The 18,096-nt window shown below is 37.5% G+C and overlaps 1 protein-coding gene across 4 annotated transcripts in view; it reads right to left on the reverse strand.

Moving 5' to 3' along the window:
- Nucleotides 1–18,096, reverse strand: part of LEMD3 (LEM domain containing 3) — a 48,553-nt gene that overhangs the window by 4,385 nt on the left and 26,072 nt on the right. For 3 of the 4 annotated variants that reach the window (XR_008202940.1, XM_052669318.1, XM_052669319.1), the window contains 7 exons: nucleotides 16,519–16,586; nucleotides 15,256–15,335; nucleotides 15,029–15,177; nucleotides 13,109–13,210; nucleotides 12,125–12,227; nucleotides 11,698–11,876; nucleotides 3,330–3,411 (listed from right to left, as the gene is read on the reverse strand). Coding sequence is in view for 2 of the 4 variants with exons in the window: in XM_052669318.1 (XP_052525278.1) it covers nucleotides 3,330–3,411; nucleotides 11,698–11,876; nucleotides 12,125–12,227; nucleotides 13,109–13,210; nucleotides 15,029–15,177; nucleotides 15,256–15,335; nucleotides 16,519–16,586 (763 nt within the window). In the remaining 2 variants the exon portion in view is untranslated. Of the gene's footprint in view, nucleotides 1–3,323; nucleotides 3,412–4,952; nucleotides 5,077–11,697; nucleotides 11,877–12,124; nucleotides 12,228–13,108; nucleotides 13,211–15,028; nucleotides 15,178–15,255; nucleotides 15,336–16,518; nucleotides 16,587–18,096 lie in introns of those variants that run through there. The other variant, XR_008202941.1, reaches the window with a different exon arrangement.

Genomic DNA, 18,096 nt, shown 5'->3' on the forward strand with positions numbered 1-18,096 from the left:
GGCACCCACAGAACATGCTGAGTGAGCTCCAGAAACAGAAGTTAGTAAAAACTGATTCTAATTTTGACAGACTTTTAATGAAAAAGTATTTTATTGTTAAGATTAACCAACCTTTAAATATATCACTAGAGGACACAAAATATATGCATTTTTTCTGAAGGTGCAGCAGTCTATCTGCCCCCAGTAAGATAAAACGCAGCAGAGGGAAAACAATTTCAACATCTTTAATACACCTTTAGCCTACTTGAATGGCATCCGCACAAACAATGAGTCTGCTTTTTCAATAATACTATCAAAAGCTTTGAGCAGTTTTCCCTAAGGCCAAATTTCTTGAAATCTCTGCCTTCTTTCTTATTTAGGATAAAAAACAGAAAACAAGTACAATGTAAAACCCCGCAAGAATTCGAAGATACATCCTGCTCAGACCGAAAGACAAAGTGTTTCCTTTTTACTAGCTAAAAATGGAGGGAATATACAGGTCTCGTTCCCTTTTGATAACAGCTTGAACGCTATTTAGAAAATAGTAACATGCTGTGCTCAGAACGTTAGGGAGATAAAATAATTCAAAGTTACAAAATCTAGGTTTGGGTTCACTCCCTCCCAGCTCAGGACTCATGTCCAAGGGGTCAGATTTTTCTTAAACATGCTGTTATCAGCACAAAGCCAGCTACTACAAGGAGAGATCATATTGTTCCAAGCAGGCAGTCATCTTTTCAGCTGGTTTGTTGTAAACCAAACGTTCTTTTTCCCAAACACTGCAAGTCACTCGGCAGTGCTGTACCGCAGTACTCTGAAGCGCCCATTTCCTGTTTGGAAATTTAAGTATATTATTCATATACTTGCTTACTGTGTTTTGTAGACCTGGGACATGAAACATTAACAGCTGTCAACTAACTTGGAGTTGCTGTAATGAAACAGGCCCCTCACAAAAGGAACGACTTGCCCTTCCATGAACCTGCATGTACAGCCCATCAGCTTTCAATTTGATTCTTGCAGCAATGCAAGAAATGTTTTATGAATCCTTCTCATCACTGTTTTAGTGGCAGATGCAGATAAATTGTTTATTCAAATGATGCCTAGACTGCTATTTCCAAGGAAAATTCTGCATCTGGCATAGTAAATGCCCAGGACAGTCAAAACAAATCATAATTTTAAGTCAGCTGCTGTGGTCTGAGGGTTCACAATGTCCAGGTAAGTTTTCTGACTTTAGACAGTGGAAAGAATTACTGACTCTATCAGCAGTGATTAATACAAATTAACCAGCATATTTTCCAGATGATTCTCAGATCAATACAGAAGAGCACTATCACGGATGGCTTCTTCTACCAGCTACTGGCATGCTGTTGAAGCATACTCAAGTTGTTTATAGTTAGCATACAGTAGCACGATACAAAGAACAGCTTAAAACTTACTCCTTTAAACATATTTTGCACCCTTTGCAAATGTCTCATCTGGAATCAAAAAACATTTGCAAACTTAACCACATACACAGTGGTATATTCTGTGTTTCGGCTAGTCTGAAGGCATTCAGCTCTTCCAAACTACAAGAACATCGCCCTTCTTCCTCCTTTGACATGAGCAGTTGAATAAAGTATTTCTTCTTGCACAGAGGGTTTGCTGTTTATTTTTAAGTCACTCCAAGGGTGTGAAAAACATACTCCCTTAAGCAACAGCCCTCTGCAAGACAGCTAATGGAAAAGAAGTGGGCTGGAAGGTACAAAATGAATTTGGACCAGGTATCCCTCTAGGACTATAAACCATCAGTTCAGTAATGAAAGACAACACTCAAAAGGAAAGCTCTAACAAAAAAAAAAAAAAAAAAAAAAGTTTTTTTCTTAAATGAATGTATTAGATAGAAGTTGCAGTATCCAAATAGCTGAATGGACACAGATGCTGGTTTATAAAACATAGCTTAACACACTTGTCGACTGGGTCAGTTCTAGAAACAAGTCTACAACAAAGGCATCCCTATCTGAGAAGACTGTTTTCCAATTAACCAATTAACATCCCAGTTACTACTTCCATTAACAATATAACAATTAATACAGCATAACACTAAATGTTACACTGAAGTTTCAGGAAGCGATTTCTGCACTACTGGGACCGATCATAGTCTCCTTTTAGCAAGGACTGTAAGGACACTGATCTCACCCAAAATTCTCAGCAAATCTTATCTTCCATCCTCCTATAAAGGATCTATCAATCTGTCTGAAGAACAATGCCTACATGTTCAGTCTTGCCGAAGCTATGAAAGAAACAACAGTGGGGGTCTCTGTCCACGACAATCACCAAGCCTTAAAGCCAACAAGAAACAGTTTTTAGGGTATTCTCTATGCTAGGAATAACACTGTCCTCAGCTACACTAGCTAACACCTTTCTAGATAATAAGATAAGAAACTAAAATAACGAAGAATGACTAAAAGTGAAACAAAATTGAAGATATATACCTGAAGTTAGCAACAACTTATGTCTACTTCCACTATCCTCTCCATATTCTTCATTCTCAATTAGCATGACAGTACTTCTCAAAAGCAGCACAGCACTTTCATCTTTCCCTTATGTAACCGTATCAGGGTAAAAGTTACTTCAAAGAGGTTACCAAAGCCCTTGCGCTGCACTGAACAAGGATGAGAAAGCTGTACCTGATAGAACCAATGTCAATTTTCTGTGTGAGGCCCAGCCCCTAACACAATCTAGCCCACATCAAGGACAGTAGGTGAAGCTTTTAAAGACTACAAAATTTAATTATCTTGCCTTAACTCCTGACACGTGATTAAGTTTGGAACTTCTTTATATACATTACACGTGAGTATTAGAAGACTACTTTGCAGTAATTTGCTTCAGAACCTTTTGAAAAACCCATTTGCTTAGCTAAGCAGTCACACTGCCATAAGATAGCGAATGCTTTTAATTCAGCATTTCAAATGCAAACCACATGACTTCTATCACAGTCTAAACGCTTCAGAATACTTAACCCTTGAGAAATCTGTCATCTTTTAGGGTTGGGCCAAAAAGTCTTCCCCCTGTCAGTTGCTAGGATTGAACATTTACAGCATCAATTAACGGAGAAGAATAAGTCATTGCTCCAAACAGCATGATTATATGCCACACTCTTAAATAAATGACTCAGAGACAAGAAACGAGACAACGAAGGACAGGAGACAGACACTAAAATTACGCCTTCCCATAGATGCTAAAGACAGATCTTGTACAACTGGCTTGCTTCTTTCAAGGTATACATGTTTACTCACTTCTAAACCCTTCCCAGATGACAAAAGCAGACACTTTCATATGAATACAGAAATACAGAGAGAACAGTTTCTACTTACATAACAGGGTCAAACATATTGCGAATCTTTAGACATGGTGTCAGGCTGTTTGGAGGTGAATTTCTTCTATCTAGATGAAATGCTAAAAAATAAATTTAATAGTATTTATTGACATGCACAACATTATCTAGGTAATAGTGCCATACATTAAAAACAGAATACTTTCATCCACATATGAAAAGGCTTCACACAAATTAAGCTTCCCCAGTCTTTTACTGCACTAAGGAAAATGTACCACACCTATTGATTATTTTTTTTTTAATACAGAACTAGATGAAAACAGATAATGCATTCTCTCATGTTCAGTCCATTGTAAATGAAAGGAATTAAGGGCATTTAAAAATACCATACAGTTGAAAATAAAGTGTTGGTATTGTCTCTGAAAAGACAGATGCTCTTAGAATCTGGATCAAGTTTTTGGAGCTGTAGGTTAACACTCAGTTTCAAATACCTAATAAATTAACATCCCTTTCCACTTCGAGGGCAGTCTGTTGTCCATTTGACTAAGAAACAGGGAGAGCCAAACACACATCTGTGTTGCAGTAACAACTGTCAAGAATGGAACTTTTGTAAGCCTAGATGCTCTACACCTGTAATCAGAAACTTGGGAAAAAAAGAAATGAAACGCACCAAAAAACACAACAGATACAAGAAAAAAGGAAATTAAAAATAACGAGCAATTCTTTCAAAGATGAGCAGGCCCATTAAATATTTATGTGGACTTCTAAAATAAGTATCCTCCTTCTAAAGTTCCTGAATTCTCCATTTGGGAGTCACAACAGAAGATTGCATCATGAAAAAAGAAATAATGGAGCCCTTTAGATTCAGCTAAGGCAGTCCCACATCACAAGGGGCCAATGATGTGTGCAAAACAACTTCCAGCATTCAAAAGAAGTTTCACTTTGAAGATTTGGAGATGAGTAGACGCAAGGGTTTAAGGATCAAAACTCTCAACAAGACAAAATCATGTTCCAAGCTGAGGCTACTGCTTCTCCTTTTCAAAGCCTACTTTGTAGATTCAAGATGCCACGTTCCTGATGTTACAAGTCCAAATTCTGGGCAGCAGTGCTTGGTACCACTGACCTTTTAAAACAAAATCTTGCACGTACATCCAAGACACATCAACATCACTGTTCTTCTGTAAGTCATCAAAACAAAACCCTACTGTCAGTCATACAAGATACTGCACATCAAAGAAAAGCTCTCATGATGAGAAAGCAGCCTGCAGATACAGCACTAACTTAAAAAGAGAAATTTGAAGTTGAAAAGAAAAAAAAAAAAAAAGCATAGTTATGTATTATAAGTTACAAGAAGTGGCCTCTGAATCTAAAATGAAAACCACCACAAGTTCCTCAAATAATTATAACTGGTTTTATTAGAGCATAAAAGCACGCAGTCCAAGTCACCAACAAGTATAACAATTGTCCAGTCTTTCTTGACAATGGATTCCTAACTATGCTGGTGACACTGCATCCATCTCTGAGCTGCCTACAGTTTAAGGACAAGTCCTTTTTCAATAGCACATGGTTTTGTAAAGTTTTTTGTCCCAGGTTTAAAATTACACAGAGGGTATACAATAAAACTTTACAGAACTAAGCAACATTGAAAAATAAAAGGACTTACCTTACTCATGTAGGTTGGCTCCAGCAGATCAAGGGAGGGTGAAATGTCACCAGCATATTGTACACTGGGGCACAAGACCATACTGGAGAAGGTGATCTGGGGTGGCCTAGTCATGGACCCGGACCTGAAAAGGCGTGGGGTTGAGGAAATTATGTGCTGATTGTTAATAGCTAGGTTTATTCAGCACACTCTTTTATTCCAGTGATAAAGAACGGTGAGATTATTTGCAGAAACTGAAGGCACGCAGGATCAACATTTCTAAAAAGCTATTTCTGAACTAAAAAAAGATAAAATACACCAGTAAGCTGTGCAAAGTAACAAAATATAAAGTGCCTTTGTAATCATCTTCACTAACACAATCTCTGCCTGCTCCCATTCCTAATAATCTTTCAATCGAAAGCTCAAGAGGATTTCAGGTGTTTGCAAAGATGACTTCAGTCAGAGCAGAACACCAGCACTGGTGCAGAACTGATCTGCTACCAACTCTATGTAAGCTCATAGTAGTAGAACAGATGTGCTTGGAGAAGTGTGGTACATGAAAATAAAGATAAATTCTGCTTTTTCTAGAAATGCTTTCAAGTCATTGTAAGGTAAAAGAAAAGTTTTTCAACACAGATGTAGATCCTTACGCATAAGGGAAAACCAGAACTATGGAAATCACTGAGGTACAAAATAATTGCTACCATGGTAATAAGAATTAAAATGTAATACCAGAAATTAGACCAAAAAGGAGGCTAGTGAAGAAGCAGGCAAGGAAAAAAAATAAATCAGTCTGTCTCAGCAACAAAATTCAAAATAGTGCAGTAAACAGATGTCTCTTGAACTTCATTCCACATCTGCAACAAATAATTTTACCCCTTCCCTATGAAACAGCAAGTTTAAATTAATAGGTAACAGAGATTTCATATTGCAGTATTGATGACTTAGAAGTTTACACTGATATGGAACATACTATTTCCACAGCAGCAGAGCTCCTCAGAACATGGGCACGTGCAAACGTTCTTGTAGGACAAGTGTAAACTCCACTTAACTAAGCATCTCAATTGCCATTTCTTTCCCTAGGTCTCAACAGTTAGGATTACAAGACGAGAGCAAAAACACGGACATGAAATGAGAAAGTGGAAGCACAGCTCTGTGTAGTAAATCACTGATAATTATTTTAGGACTTTCTCTGGGACCAGAGAGCACTTCCAAGAAAATCCAGTCACACTGTATATCAGTCACACTGCATTTTATTACTTTAAGCTGATTAAGGCAGCATCATTCCACACTCAATCATCAACAGTCAAAAGAGAGTGTTTTCAATAACCCCTGCACCACTGTGACTGAAAGGGGTCTATGATGGAAAAGTGGCTCCTGCACAAGCTTCAAAACAAACACCAATTGTGGCACAGCTTCAATACCTCTTGATCCACTAGCGTGTAACTGCAAAAGAGATCACCCAGCATCTCTACCATGAGTTACAGAACAGCACAACAAATCTTTAGATTTGGATTCAATGCATTTGATGAGACTGAAGACTCAGGTAACTGTACTTCTGACAAGCAGATTTGTTCATGTTAAGCCATGGGTAACTAATTTATCAAGTACTAACCTTTTGTATCAAAGCAGGAGAAAAAAGAAAATGCTCTGATGAAATTCTACAGTTAAGCGCTGTCACGCAACACACAAGGTTTGCCAGTAGACAGAAAATACACTGAAGTCAAAATACTACTAAATGCTAATAAGAAAGGAGACTCAGGTTGACTTGGGTTTTAATAGAGTTAAGCTGCAGAATGGATAGAAAACTAGACTGGATCAAAACTGCATTTTATCACAAGAGTATTTTCCAGTTTTCTTGCAGTACTTATGTGAGTCTTTTCAACATGGAGAAAGGATTGTATTCTTAGAAACAGGGTAGGAGAGCTATCAGTCACTCAACATAACAGATTAGCTTGCATGCTTCAGGATGAAATATCATCCCAGTTGTGGTACTTCAGAGAACCTTCTTATCTTCAGAGCTTTAAAGGAACTTCAGCCACTGCTGTTAGTTTAGCTTCTTTGGAGTTCATGGTACATATTTTTCCTTACAGTTGCAGTTATTGAAGACATGACAGGACAATAGCATCTCTTCATTCAAAAGCAAGCTGAACACACTAAAAATACTCTTTATTCCTTTAATTAAGTTATACTTTGATCTAAACAAGATCATTTCTGAATTGACAATATCTTGTTCATTATTTTCATTGAGCTTACCTATCCACTCTTCTTTTGACAGATACGTCAACCATTTACCCGGGAGATGACACGCCAAAGTACACTAGATTTTATTCTGAGATGATTAAAAAAATCCCAAACTACTGCCTTTAAAAGCACAGGCTGCATCCTGCAGCACTGAACAAAATGCCACAACATTTGAACTGTGGATGACTGCATAGATACAACAGAACCTAGACATCCATGCACGATACAGGTCCCACACTTAAATTCATGGTGTCATAACACCAATAACTTACTACTACGCAATGATGAGTCAAAAGGACATCAAGTCAAAAGGACTTCAAGTTCACGTACTAAGTACTGTGCTCTGCTACAGAGCTGTACCAGATTTCAAAATGTAATAAAATAAAGCGCGGTGTTGAAATAATTCACAAGACCCCAAACCAGAATTAATTCCGCTTCAATATGTATTGAGTTTGTTGAGGATTTACCAACCAGAAGAGAATCTAAAATAGTCTCCAGTCTGATTTATGAACACCTATCTTCAAACTTTAGAACACAAGTACAAACTTATTCTATTTATTTGTAATTCCAGAAACAAAGGCAGTGACACATACTTAATTGCTAATATCAGGAAAAAACCTTCTAATATGAAAATAGCCTGCTAGCTGGACGTACTAAAACACAGAGTCCAAACAACTTTGTTACTTCAGCAACTCCCAAGCTCTTCTGTTACAGCTGAAATATATCAACTTTTTAAACACCTTTGCTGAACTACAAACTTAAGAACCAGGAAAATAGCTGTTGAGAAAAGTGTTAACAGAACAGCTGTTAATATATTCTATGCAGTAATAAAAAGCACAGCGGGAACCCTACCAAGTAGATGTTCTATGCAACGTGAATGAGGCTAAATGGCACAGCTTAGAAGCAAAACACAGCTATAGTGTGCTGAAGTCAATATTAGATACTCAAATTTTCATGGTACCAACTGGAAGCTACTGCTGAAGTTTCCTAAAATGTTTTAGAAGTTACAAATCTGTTGGAGACTTAAATGAGTATTTCATGTAGCAAAACAATACCTGAGCCATCTCAACCAAGAATTCTTCCACATGAAGAAAAAAACACACTGATCTCTGGTACAGGACAGAACATTATCAAGCTATCTATATTGAGGTCCAATCTAACAAGAAAAGCTGGGAACAAATGAGTGGTAAATAAAAAACACCAGAACTCGAGTGCCATGTTTCACAGCCTGCACTGAAGAGTACACAACAAAAGATTCAACACAGTAGCATACATAGCCTGCAGAAGCCACATTCAATTTAAATATCTGAAACTCAGTCACAACAGTATTACAGAGAGTGGAACAGACAGCTGTAACATTCACCATTGCAACTTTACCTAAAGCACTCTCACATTCCCACAGGATGTCACTAGGTAGAGTGGAAAGCTCTGCAATTCTCATAAATGTACTATTCTCATCTTACTAAAACGTTGAGAAACTGAAATAATGTAACATAGTTGTCACAGAATATTACATTACCACTATTTCAAGACATCAACTGCAGAACCTTCAGCCTACAGTAGTGACAAAATAAAAAGGAACAATACCTCATTTCCAATGACGATTAAAAATGAGAAGCATAATGCTAAAACTAATGGCATAACTTTGTGAAATATATTATTATATCCCAATACAACGTATCACACAGACAAGCAAGAATTGGATCCCAATACCACAAAGACCCTAATCAAGTAACACGCAAATCTCTCCAGATACTTGGCTTTACTGATGGGGGAGAATTGCTTGTTTTTGCTTTGAACTTAAAAAAAGCAAAACTTAAGACTCAAGAGCTGAAGGCCTACACACACAAGCTGGGATAAAAATCAAGATGTTAGCACTCCTTTTATTCAGGCAATCAAGCCTGCTACAGTTAAGTGTGCCAGGCCACAAAGAAGCCCCTTCTGTCGGGAAAGGAAATAACCACAGTGGAAGAATCACTTTAAAACTATATCCTCTATACACAAGGAATAATAAGAATATTGTTTCTTACAAGTAAGAACATATGTTAATTTCCTTTTATTGATATAAGCCAATTACTATTTGCATTAGTGAAACTAAGACCAAAATAAGCATACTCCAGATGAACATGTTAGAGCATAGCTGCTTGACAGTAGGAATTGTTTTTGCTTAGTGGGGACTAAGAAGGGAAGAAAATCTGCTTGGTTTTTAACAAAGCTTCTTTCAACATCTAGTTCAACATGCGACTCAACCTCAACAACATCCATTTAACAAAAGCAAGCTAACTAAAAACTGGAGAAGCAGCAGCTTCCTCTTCCCTTACCAGTAAAATAAGCCACATTATCACCTGATAAACTAGGATCCTGTAGAGTTTACATCAGCCACACCAATGAAAGAATACAACATTTCAGAAGAACAAAAGACACTCTTTAAAAGAGTCTCAAAATGTAAACTACTGAAGACTTCACGTTAAACATTTACCTTTGTCACTTACATTTTGATCAAAACAATCTCTTACATAGCAGCCCAAAATTCAAGACTTAAGGCTTGAAAACTTTTAAGTATGAATGCACAGTGAAGAAAAACATTTACGACAAAGGAAACACTACTAGGAGATTCCCCACATCTACACATTGCCAACTGAGAAAACTTCTATCCCAGCAGATTCCCCTTCAAAATAAGCATGCAGCTCTTCTTCCAAACTCTGATTTCAGGTATATGACTAATAACAAGATGTTCATGATCTAGAAGCTCTGGTTTATGGGCTGTCAGATAGAAACAACTGCATTAATTCTAACAAGTATAAGGGATATGAGAATTCAACCAACCAAAGGAGTGCTTTTTTACTGAGGAAATTACCTGATGTAGTCACCAAGCCAGTCTCAATGATATCTGAAAAGTCATGGTAATCAGGTGAAGCCTGGTAACTGGAGAAAAGGAAGCATCACACCCATTTCTAAAAAGGGTATAAAGGATGACCTCTGTCAGTCTCACCTCTGTACCAGGAGAGATCATGGAACACATCTTGAAAGCTACGCTAAGGCACATGGATGACAGGAAGGTAATATGAGAGAACCAACATGGCTTCAGCAAGGGCAAATCCTGCTTCACTAACCTAGTGCCATTTATGATGGTGTCACTGCATCAACAGACGAAGGAAGAGCCATTGACATTATCTATCTGGACTTCAGTAAGGCCTTTGACACAGTACCACACAACATCCTTCTCTCCACATTGGAAAGATACAGATTAGATGGGTAGACTGTTCAACAGTCTACAAACTGGCTGCAGGACTGAGTCCGGAGAGTGGTGGTCAGCGGCTCAGTGTCTGGATGGAGATCAGTGACAAGTGGTCACTGGGGTCAGTGCTGGGACTGATACTCTTCAGTACCTCACTGTCAGTGTCATTGATGAAGATGAGAGCACATTCAGCTAGTTTGCTGATGACATCAAGCTGTGGGTGCAGTCCACACCCAAGGGACAAGACGCATTCAGAGAGACCTAAACAGGCTAGAGCAGTGGGTGCACGCGAACCTCATGAGGTTCAAAGCCAAGTGCAAGGTTTCTCACCCGGGTTGCGGCAACCCTCACTACCAATACAAGCTGCAGGATGAAAGGACGGTGTGCACTCCTGCCAAAAAATACCCAAGGGTACTGGTGGATGGCAAGCTGGACATGAGTCAGCAATCTGTCCTCACTCAGAAACCCAACCGTATCCTGGGCTGCATCAAAAGCAGTGCCAAAAGAGGTGATCCTACCCCTTTATTCTGCACTGGTGAGGCCTCACCTGGAGTACAGCATCCAGATGTGGAATCCTCAGTACAGAAGAGGCACAGACTTGTTGGAGTACATCCAGAGGAGGGCCACAAAAATGATCAAAGAGATGGTACACCTCTCCTATAAGAACAGGCTGAGAGCTGGAGCTGTTCAGCCTGGAGAAGAGAAGGCTGTAAGGCAACCTGAGAGAGGTGTTTCAATATCAAAAGGGGAGCTACGGGAAAGAAAGGGACAGACTCTTTAGCAGAGTCTGTGCTGACAGAACAAGGGGAAATGGCTTCAAGCTTAAAGAGGGTAAATTTAGGTTGGATAAGGAAAAAGTCTTTTACAGTGGGAGTGCTGAGGCACTGGAACAGGCTGCCTAGAGATGTGGTGGATGCTCCATCCCTGGACACTTTCAAGGTGAGGTTGGATCAGGCCCTGGGCAACCTCACATAGCTGAGCATGTCCCTTTCATTGCAGGGCAGTTGAACAAGATAACCTTTAAAGGTCCCTTCCAAACATTTTGTTTCTTTGTTTAAATTCATGGAAAGGAACAAGTAACCCAGTTTGGCTGTATGCCGTTAGGGATGATAGAAAAGCTTATTCAAAGCACTCAAACTGGATAAGTAAATCTACAGAATGGGATGACAAAAATGGTGCCGACTTTGTAAAAACACTTAAAAGAGATGAGAGAAAGCAAGTCTTCCATTCCCAAGTGACAAAATACCATGAAATAAATTAAAACAATTGTAACAATTGTAATACCTTGGCCTTGCCACACTTTTGACGGTATTACTAAAACTTTGTCACATGCAGCAGAAGGTTGCATCCATTTCCAAACCAAGAACTCAGCACCACCTATTCGTCGTGTCTCTGTGCGAACTCTAGGTTCATTTGCCGCTAGGAAGTCAACTGCTCTACTCCAGACTTTCCTCATTTTCCTCCTTAAAAAAAAAAAAAAAAGAATTACAACATTAGCATTATAATAACCTGCACAGTTGACATCAATCACAGGAGTAAATCATAGGAGGAATTCATGTTCATGTTTTTTCCCTACCTTCATTGATAAGAATCTCCAAGAATATTATTGTATGTAATCTACTGCTATTTAACTACAGCAACCAATTTATAATTACTGAGTCACATGCTTTATTCCATGTAACAAAATGAAGTACATACAGTGAGTACATACCTGTCCTGAGCTGGTATTAGAGAATCATGCACATGTAAAATAGGCATATAAGGCTGCAAGTCTTTATTTTCAGAACATGCCTCACTGTGACTTCTTAGAACATCTAGAACAGCATTAACAAAAAAAAAAAAAGAAAAAAAAAAGAGGGTAATCATCTAATACACATAAACATGAAGAAAAATATCAATTCCGGCTATGAACAGCTAGTCTGAAATCCCTTTCCAATTCCAGGAATTTGAAAAAGTTTTCAGGTTTTGGAGTTTTGAGCATTTTTAATCCTAATCTGGCTGAAAGGCAAATAAAGAAAACTAATTGTGTGCACAGTACCTCCAAGCATCCCAAAGAACTCTGGAATAAGGGAGAAAGAGTTCTCACCTGACTGCTACTTTTAATTGTTAGCAAAGATGGCCACATTTGGAAATAAAAGTGCTTTCCCCCTACAACATCTGACTAACAAAGAAAAGTACACTGAAGTAGAAAGGCAGAATTGCAGAAAGTGAACAGGCATTCTGTTTTGGTAACACAATTTTGCTAAAGTGAACTAATTAAAAGGTTTTTTTTCCTATTATAAAACAGTAAGGGCAGAAATGGTAGCTAACATTTAGGCATTTTGGATAAAGACAGCTGAAAAACAAATATGCAGAAAGAAATACCACCATATATCCAGTAAATAAACATCGTTATTTATACTGTTTACCAATGTAGATAAAATACTTCTTTGTCAATAGAAATTCATTATAGCCACGATGATGAACTACTTAAATTCAAACTTTAAGTTTTTGTTAAGGAGCTTTGAAGTGTAATTTAAGAAAAAATACAAGCAAAAAAAACCCAAACCACAAAGCAGGCCTTTTTCAGAAGACTGTAACAGCATGACAGTAACTAAACAGAAAGAAAACATAATTGAATGAAGTAAGGCCAGTAGTTTGAAAGCTTGTGCACAGGTGTACATATATATCAGATATGAAATTCAAGAAAACGTACCTATGATTTTTACCACCATATCATACATCTGCCTCGTTTCCTCCTCTTCTTTTGCCCAACGGTATTTCATGTAGTGCAAGACTCCCCAAACAATCGCTACACCTGCATCAAGATGTTTAAATACTCTTTAAACAGTATTAGAAAATTAGTTACTTAACATGACACATTATATTTAAGAAGTTGCTTGAATTACCTAACATTTTATATTCACATTTCAAAGCTAGTGAAGTATACTGCCCTTGCTGCCCATATTTTTATATTTTATTAACACAGCAACAGTAACTCTCAAGCTTTGAGCAGTAGATTCTTTTGAGAAAATGGTTTATTGTCTAAATAATGGCCTGGTGCCCAACTACCACTATTGACATTTGAAATTTAAATTTAATTTGTGAGGACAAACAGTAAAATAATTATCTTGGAAAAATTTGAAGTCATAAAAGTTAAACTCAGTACAGAACTCGTTACGATGTTAAAATGCACAATATTCACTAATTTAAGGATAAGTCACAGACTTTAGATATACGGGTGAGAACTAACCAACTTGAACAGCAACAGGTTAGTATTTCTTGTCATGATATACAATGTACAACATGTTATTTTTATATTATCTTCTAGATGCCAAAAAAGACAACCTAGTTAAGGCGGCCAACCATGTAGGCAGAGAACAAAAGTCTTATTTCTTCCATCTCAGACTGAGGGCACCACTACACCTACGGTCTCTTAACACGAAGAAGAACACCACACATACAAACTACAGTCATGAAGTTGGCCTTCAGGCACCAGTGATCGCAAAGCAATGTTAACTGACAGAAAAAGTGACTGAGGAACACCATCACCTTAAGTCAAAATGGGTATTAATGACAACATATCCAACGTGATGGTTAATTTCTGAAAAGGTGCTTCATGTTAATCTCAAATGTAGAGGAGTTGTAACACTGCATGCGTGTTGGCCCTGAATGTGGCAGGGGTGTTGGAGATGCATGATCCTTGAGGTCCCTTCCAATCCTGGCCATTCCGTGATTCTGTGATACTAAGCAAGTTGCTCAGCATGACTGATGAGACCTGTTGTTGACCTGCACACCGAGTTTTGCCTCTATCTTCCAATCCAACCCTCATATTCATTATCAGAAAGACAGCCATCTGGGACAGCTTCCCTTGTAGTTTCTCAGAAGGCTAGTGAAGGACATTAAAAAAAACTACTATAAAATTGTTAAGAATCTATGATATGATTCTATGATAAATGACCTCCTGAATATTTAACACGTGCATGAGATGAGTCGTACATCTTCAGTTCTTTCCATGTGCCTGGTTAGAAATACTGAAACATCTACACTCAGTTGGTCCTTCTTATTATTTTGCCCCACTTTCAGTATGGATAAGAGTTACATCAACTTGAGAGTACATGAAACTTAACTAGAAAACTATCACATTAAGTCTCATTGAAAAACTGCATACCTTTTCTATAACAGACTTATAAGTAAGAATATTTGGTAACAACCAGGTAATTAAACTGATAGAAATGGAAATGTAACTACAGAAAACATGATTTTCTCTAGTTCCTAGAATAGCAGTGAAATAGTCCGAAAATAAAGACCAACACGTCTTTTTTTTCAAATACATCCAAATTTGCAATTTTTTTTTTTTTTTTTTTTTTTTTTTTTTTGAAACACACAAAGCATTGTTTTGGCATGGAAAAAGCCAAAGTTTGCAGAGGAGGGATCAGTATAGCTGACTACAGCAACAGATGATAGCAAATAATGCAAAAATACACGCGTGGTTCAAAAGTGTAAAGCAGACTACGTTGTAACTTACTGAAATTCTAGGTTGTATGGCTGAATAAACACTTAGAGAGCTGCTTTCTTATTTTTATCGAGTACATAGGGAAAAGTTATAATTAAAAAACCATTTTTGACAACTTACCTAAAAACGGTATTGATAATCTGTGAGTTACGCTAATGAACGCACGGCGAAAACGACACCTGAAAGACATCTTTGGACTGGTGGATTCCAGGTACTTCACGTCCGTCACATTAGTGACATCCACGTCATTAGGGTCACTGCCAAGACACCTATTAAAACATATTGCACATTTACAAAAAAGAATACATTCCATCAGAACACACTGCTATGAAATAAAGCTCACTTACTTTATGCCAACATCTTCCCCACTATTCAATATCCATTGTAGTGCTGTATTAAATACACTTTCATATTCTGGATCTATATTCTGTCAAAAGACAAATATGAATGAGAAACTTTCTACATAACCAGAAGGTTACCGTGCCACAGTAAGATACAAACATTCTGTAAAAGATTAGGCAATTTGCACCAGCAGTCAAATCTTAATCCTGAATTTTCAGGTTTTGCACAGCTTCTCATATTGGCAAAGTGATTTCATACATGCTGTCAGCAGCTACAGCACTTGCTGATACTCCTCAAACAAAGAATTACACAAAAAGTCAAGTCACCATCACCATTTATTAACAATTCTGACCTACATGGTAAAATAAATTCAGCCACTAGGTGGTGCTCATTGAAAATCTATTCCAGAAATAAAAGGAGTTACAAACCCAGCTGAAAATTGGTCCTATAAAAAGCAGCTGAGGTATTTTTTGTTTTGTTTAAGTCATTTTCCTCAAGCATCTTAGTTGATATTCTGCAAATAATCTTGCGTTTGTAGTTCAGGAACGATAGAAGGATGTAAATTCCCATGCAGTTAAGTTAGTTGATATCAGTTATTGTAGGAGGATATATACTGCAATTTGAGCAAAGACAAGTGTGCACAGTTCACCTTACAAGTCCTTTGCAGAAAAAGAAAAGCAAAACAATGGAAGTTAATACTCTATTTGAACCGAAACCGTCCAAAACAATTTTTATCTCCACCTTCTCTTTGAGTCTTACATCAAAAGAGAGGCCCCTAAGGAAAAAAAGAGGAATACCAGCTATTTTCACTTCGAGAATAAAAAAAGTTTACCATCAAACACTGAAATTCAGCAAAGGAATCACATCTATAATCACAAAATGAGGCAACGTGGAGTTAAATAAAGTTTTGTACTGACAGATTTTCATACAAACTTTGAGCTTAGAGCTAGAACAGTTGTTACAATAACCATCATTCTTTTGATGTAATAGAAATGCTAGTCCATTTATCATCTATCATCAGTTCTTTTCCCCTGCTGCTTTTTTCTATTTGCCGTTCCCCTCCTCCAGAATCTCCCTACCTCCTCAAATACAAATCATGAGCAGCATGCATTAAAGATGTTAATTCTAAACATTTCCAATTAACATCCTATCCTAATTCAAATGTTAGTCACTAAAATGAAACCACATGAAAACAAAAATAAGACCTTAAAATTTTTGCTTACACAGATCTCAAGTAAGAACCCACGAATAATACCAGAATTACTTACTTTCAAATACGCAGCTGCCTCCTGGACGGTAAGGTTTCTTTGAACAGAGCTGCCACATTCGTGTTTCCCTGGTAAAATTAAATTTGTTTATTTTGATCATACATATTACTAATGGTATAAAATAAAATCACCAAAACACAATCATATGGTTCATGTAATCTACACAAGCAGGAGTAGCCAAATAATTATCTTTAAAAAAGTCAGGATGAAATATAAAAAAAAAAAAAAGACTGTCACAGCTAATAATATGTAGAAATAACAGCAATACAACTTCATGTGATGATCAGAAAACATACTTCAATATTTATACTAAAAAAGTTAGGATAAAGATCAACCAGAAGAACATTGCCATGAAAGAGTTGCTACACCCTGACTCAACATCTCCCAGATAATTTAATTTATTTCCTCTAAAAGAGGCGTAAGCTTTTATAGAGAGCATGCTAGTTCTAGTTCTATCGTATCCACAGCAGTACTTCTGCCACTATGAGGCTACCACATTATAGCTTGCTCCAAGTTACTGCAGTACTTCCTTCCCTTCCTGCAGGCATACAACACAGCAATCTGCCCCCAAACTGCTGGTTTTACCATCTTCCTAATTCTTTCAGAAATAATGCAGAAGCAGCCAGGAAAAAAGGTACAGTCAGCTCACTGCCACATACCATCTTCTCTCTCATTTATTTTTACTAAACTGAAAGAACTCGATTTATGTTGAAAAAGATTTAGTGACAGTCATGCTAACACAAAGTCTCATGCAAAAGCAAAACGTCCAACGTCAGTTTTATCCACCGCTAGGCTACTATTCCTGAAGAACTGGAAGAGAATAACAAATCATTTCTTTCTGGATCCTTCTGAAAAAAAATCAAAATTAAAAAAAAAAAAAAACAAAAACCCACCACCTTGGTACCTGTATCTGCACCAAAACAGCAACAACAAAAAAAAAGGAAGAATAAATCCAGCCTATCACTAACTCAAGGTGAGCCTTACTCTCCTGCATGTTTCAAGAATGGCAGACTTGGGAGAACTATATATCATATTCAGTCTCAACCGCAAACATATTGTTTAAAACTTAGAATTTTTAGTAAAAAAAAAAAAATCCCAATTGTACCCACAATCTCAGCCAGGTATTAGCTTACATAGCATTAACATGACTACTAACACTACACACAAAAAAACCCTGAATGAGTAAGACCTGAAGTTTTGAAGCATGTGAGTCACCATTTGAACAGAACAGCTTAAGGAGCAAGGGGATGAAACTCTTCTGCTCAATGGCTTTGGGGTTTGTGTTTTAAATAGGAAGAAATAGTAAAAGGATGCAGTTAACAAACAGAAAAAACAGCAGCACAGAACAATCAGATGTGAAGACAGTGAAAAACGCATTCCTAAAACAAGCCAGAGGATTCGTTTTAGATTTTTACTCTTAGAGGAGCACAGCACTACAACTGACGTGAGGACAAAAGCTCCTTTAGAAGCAGACTTCTAGCAGTTGCAAAATAATCTTATTTGCCTCCTTTCAGGAACCACATTTGCACAGTATGCAGCCAAGATGTCAACTTCACAGCTTCTTGCCTCATTTTTAAA

The sequence above is a fragment of the Tympanuchus pallidicinctus genome, unplaced genomic scaffold, assembly GCF_026119805.1.
Source record: "Tympanuchus pallidicinctus isolate F22 unplaced genomic scaffold, pur_lepc_1.0 scaffold8, whole genome shotgun sequence".
In the NCBI taxonomy this organism is placed as follows: Eukaryota; Metazoa; Chordata; class Aves; order Galliformes; family Phasianidae; genus Tympanuchus; species Tympanuchus pallidicinctus.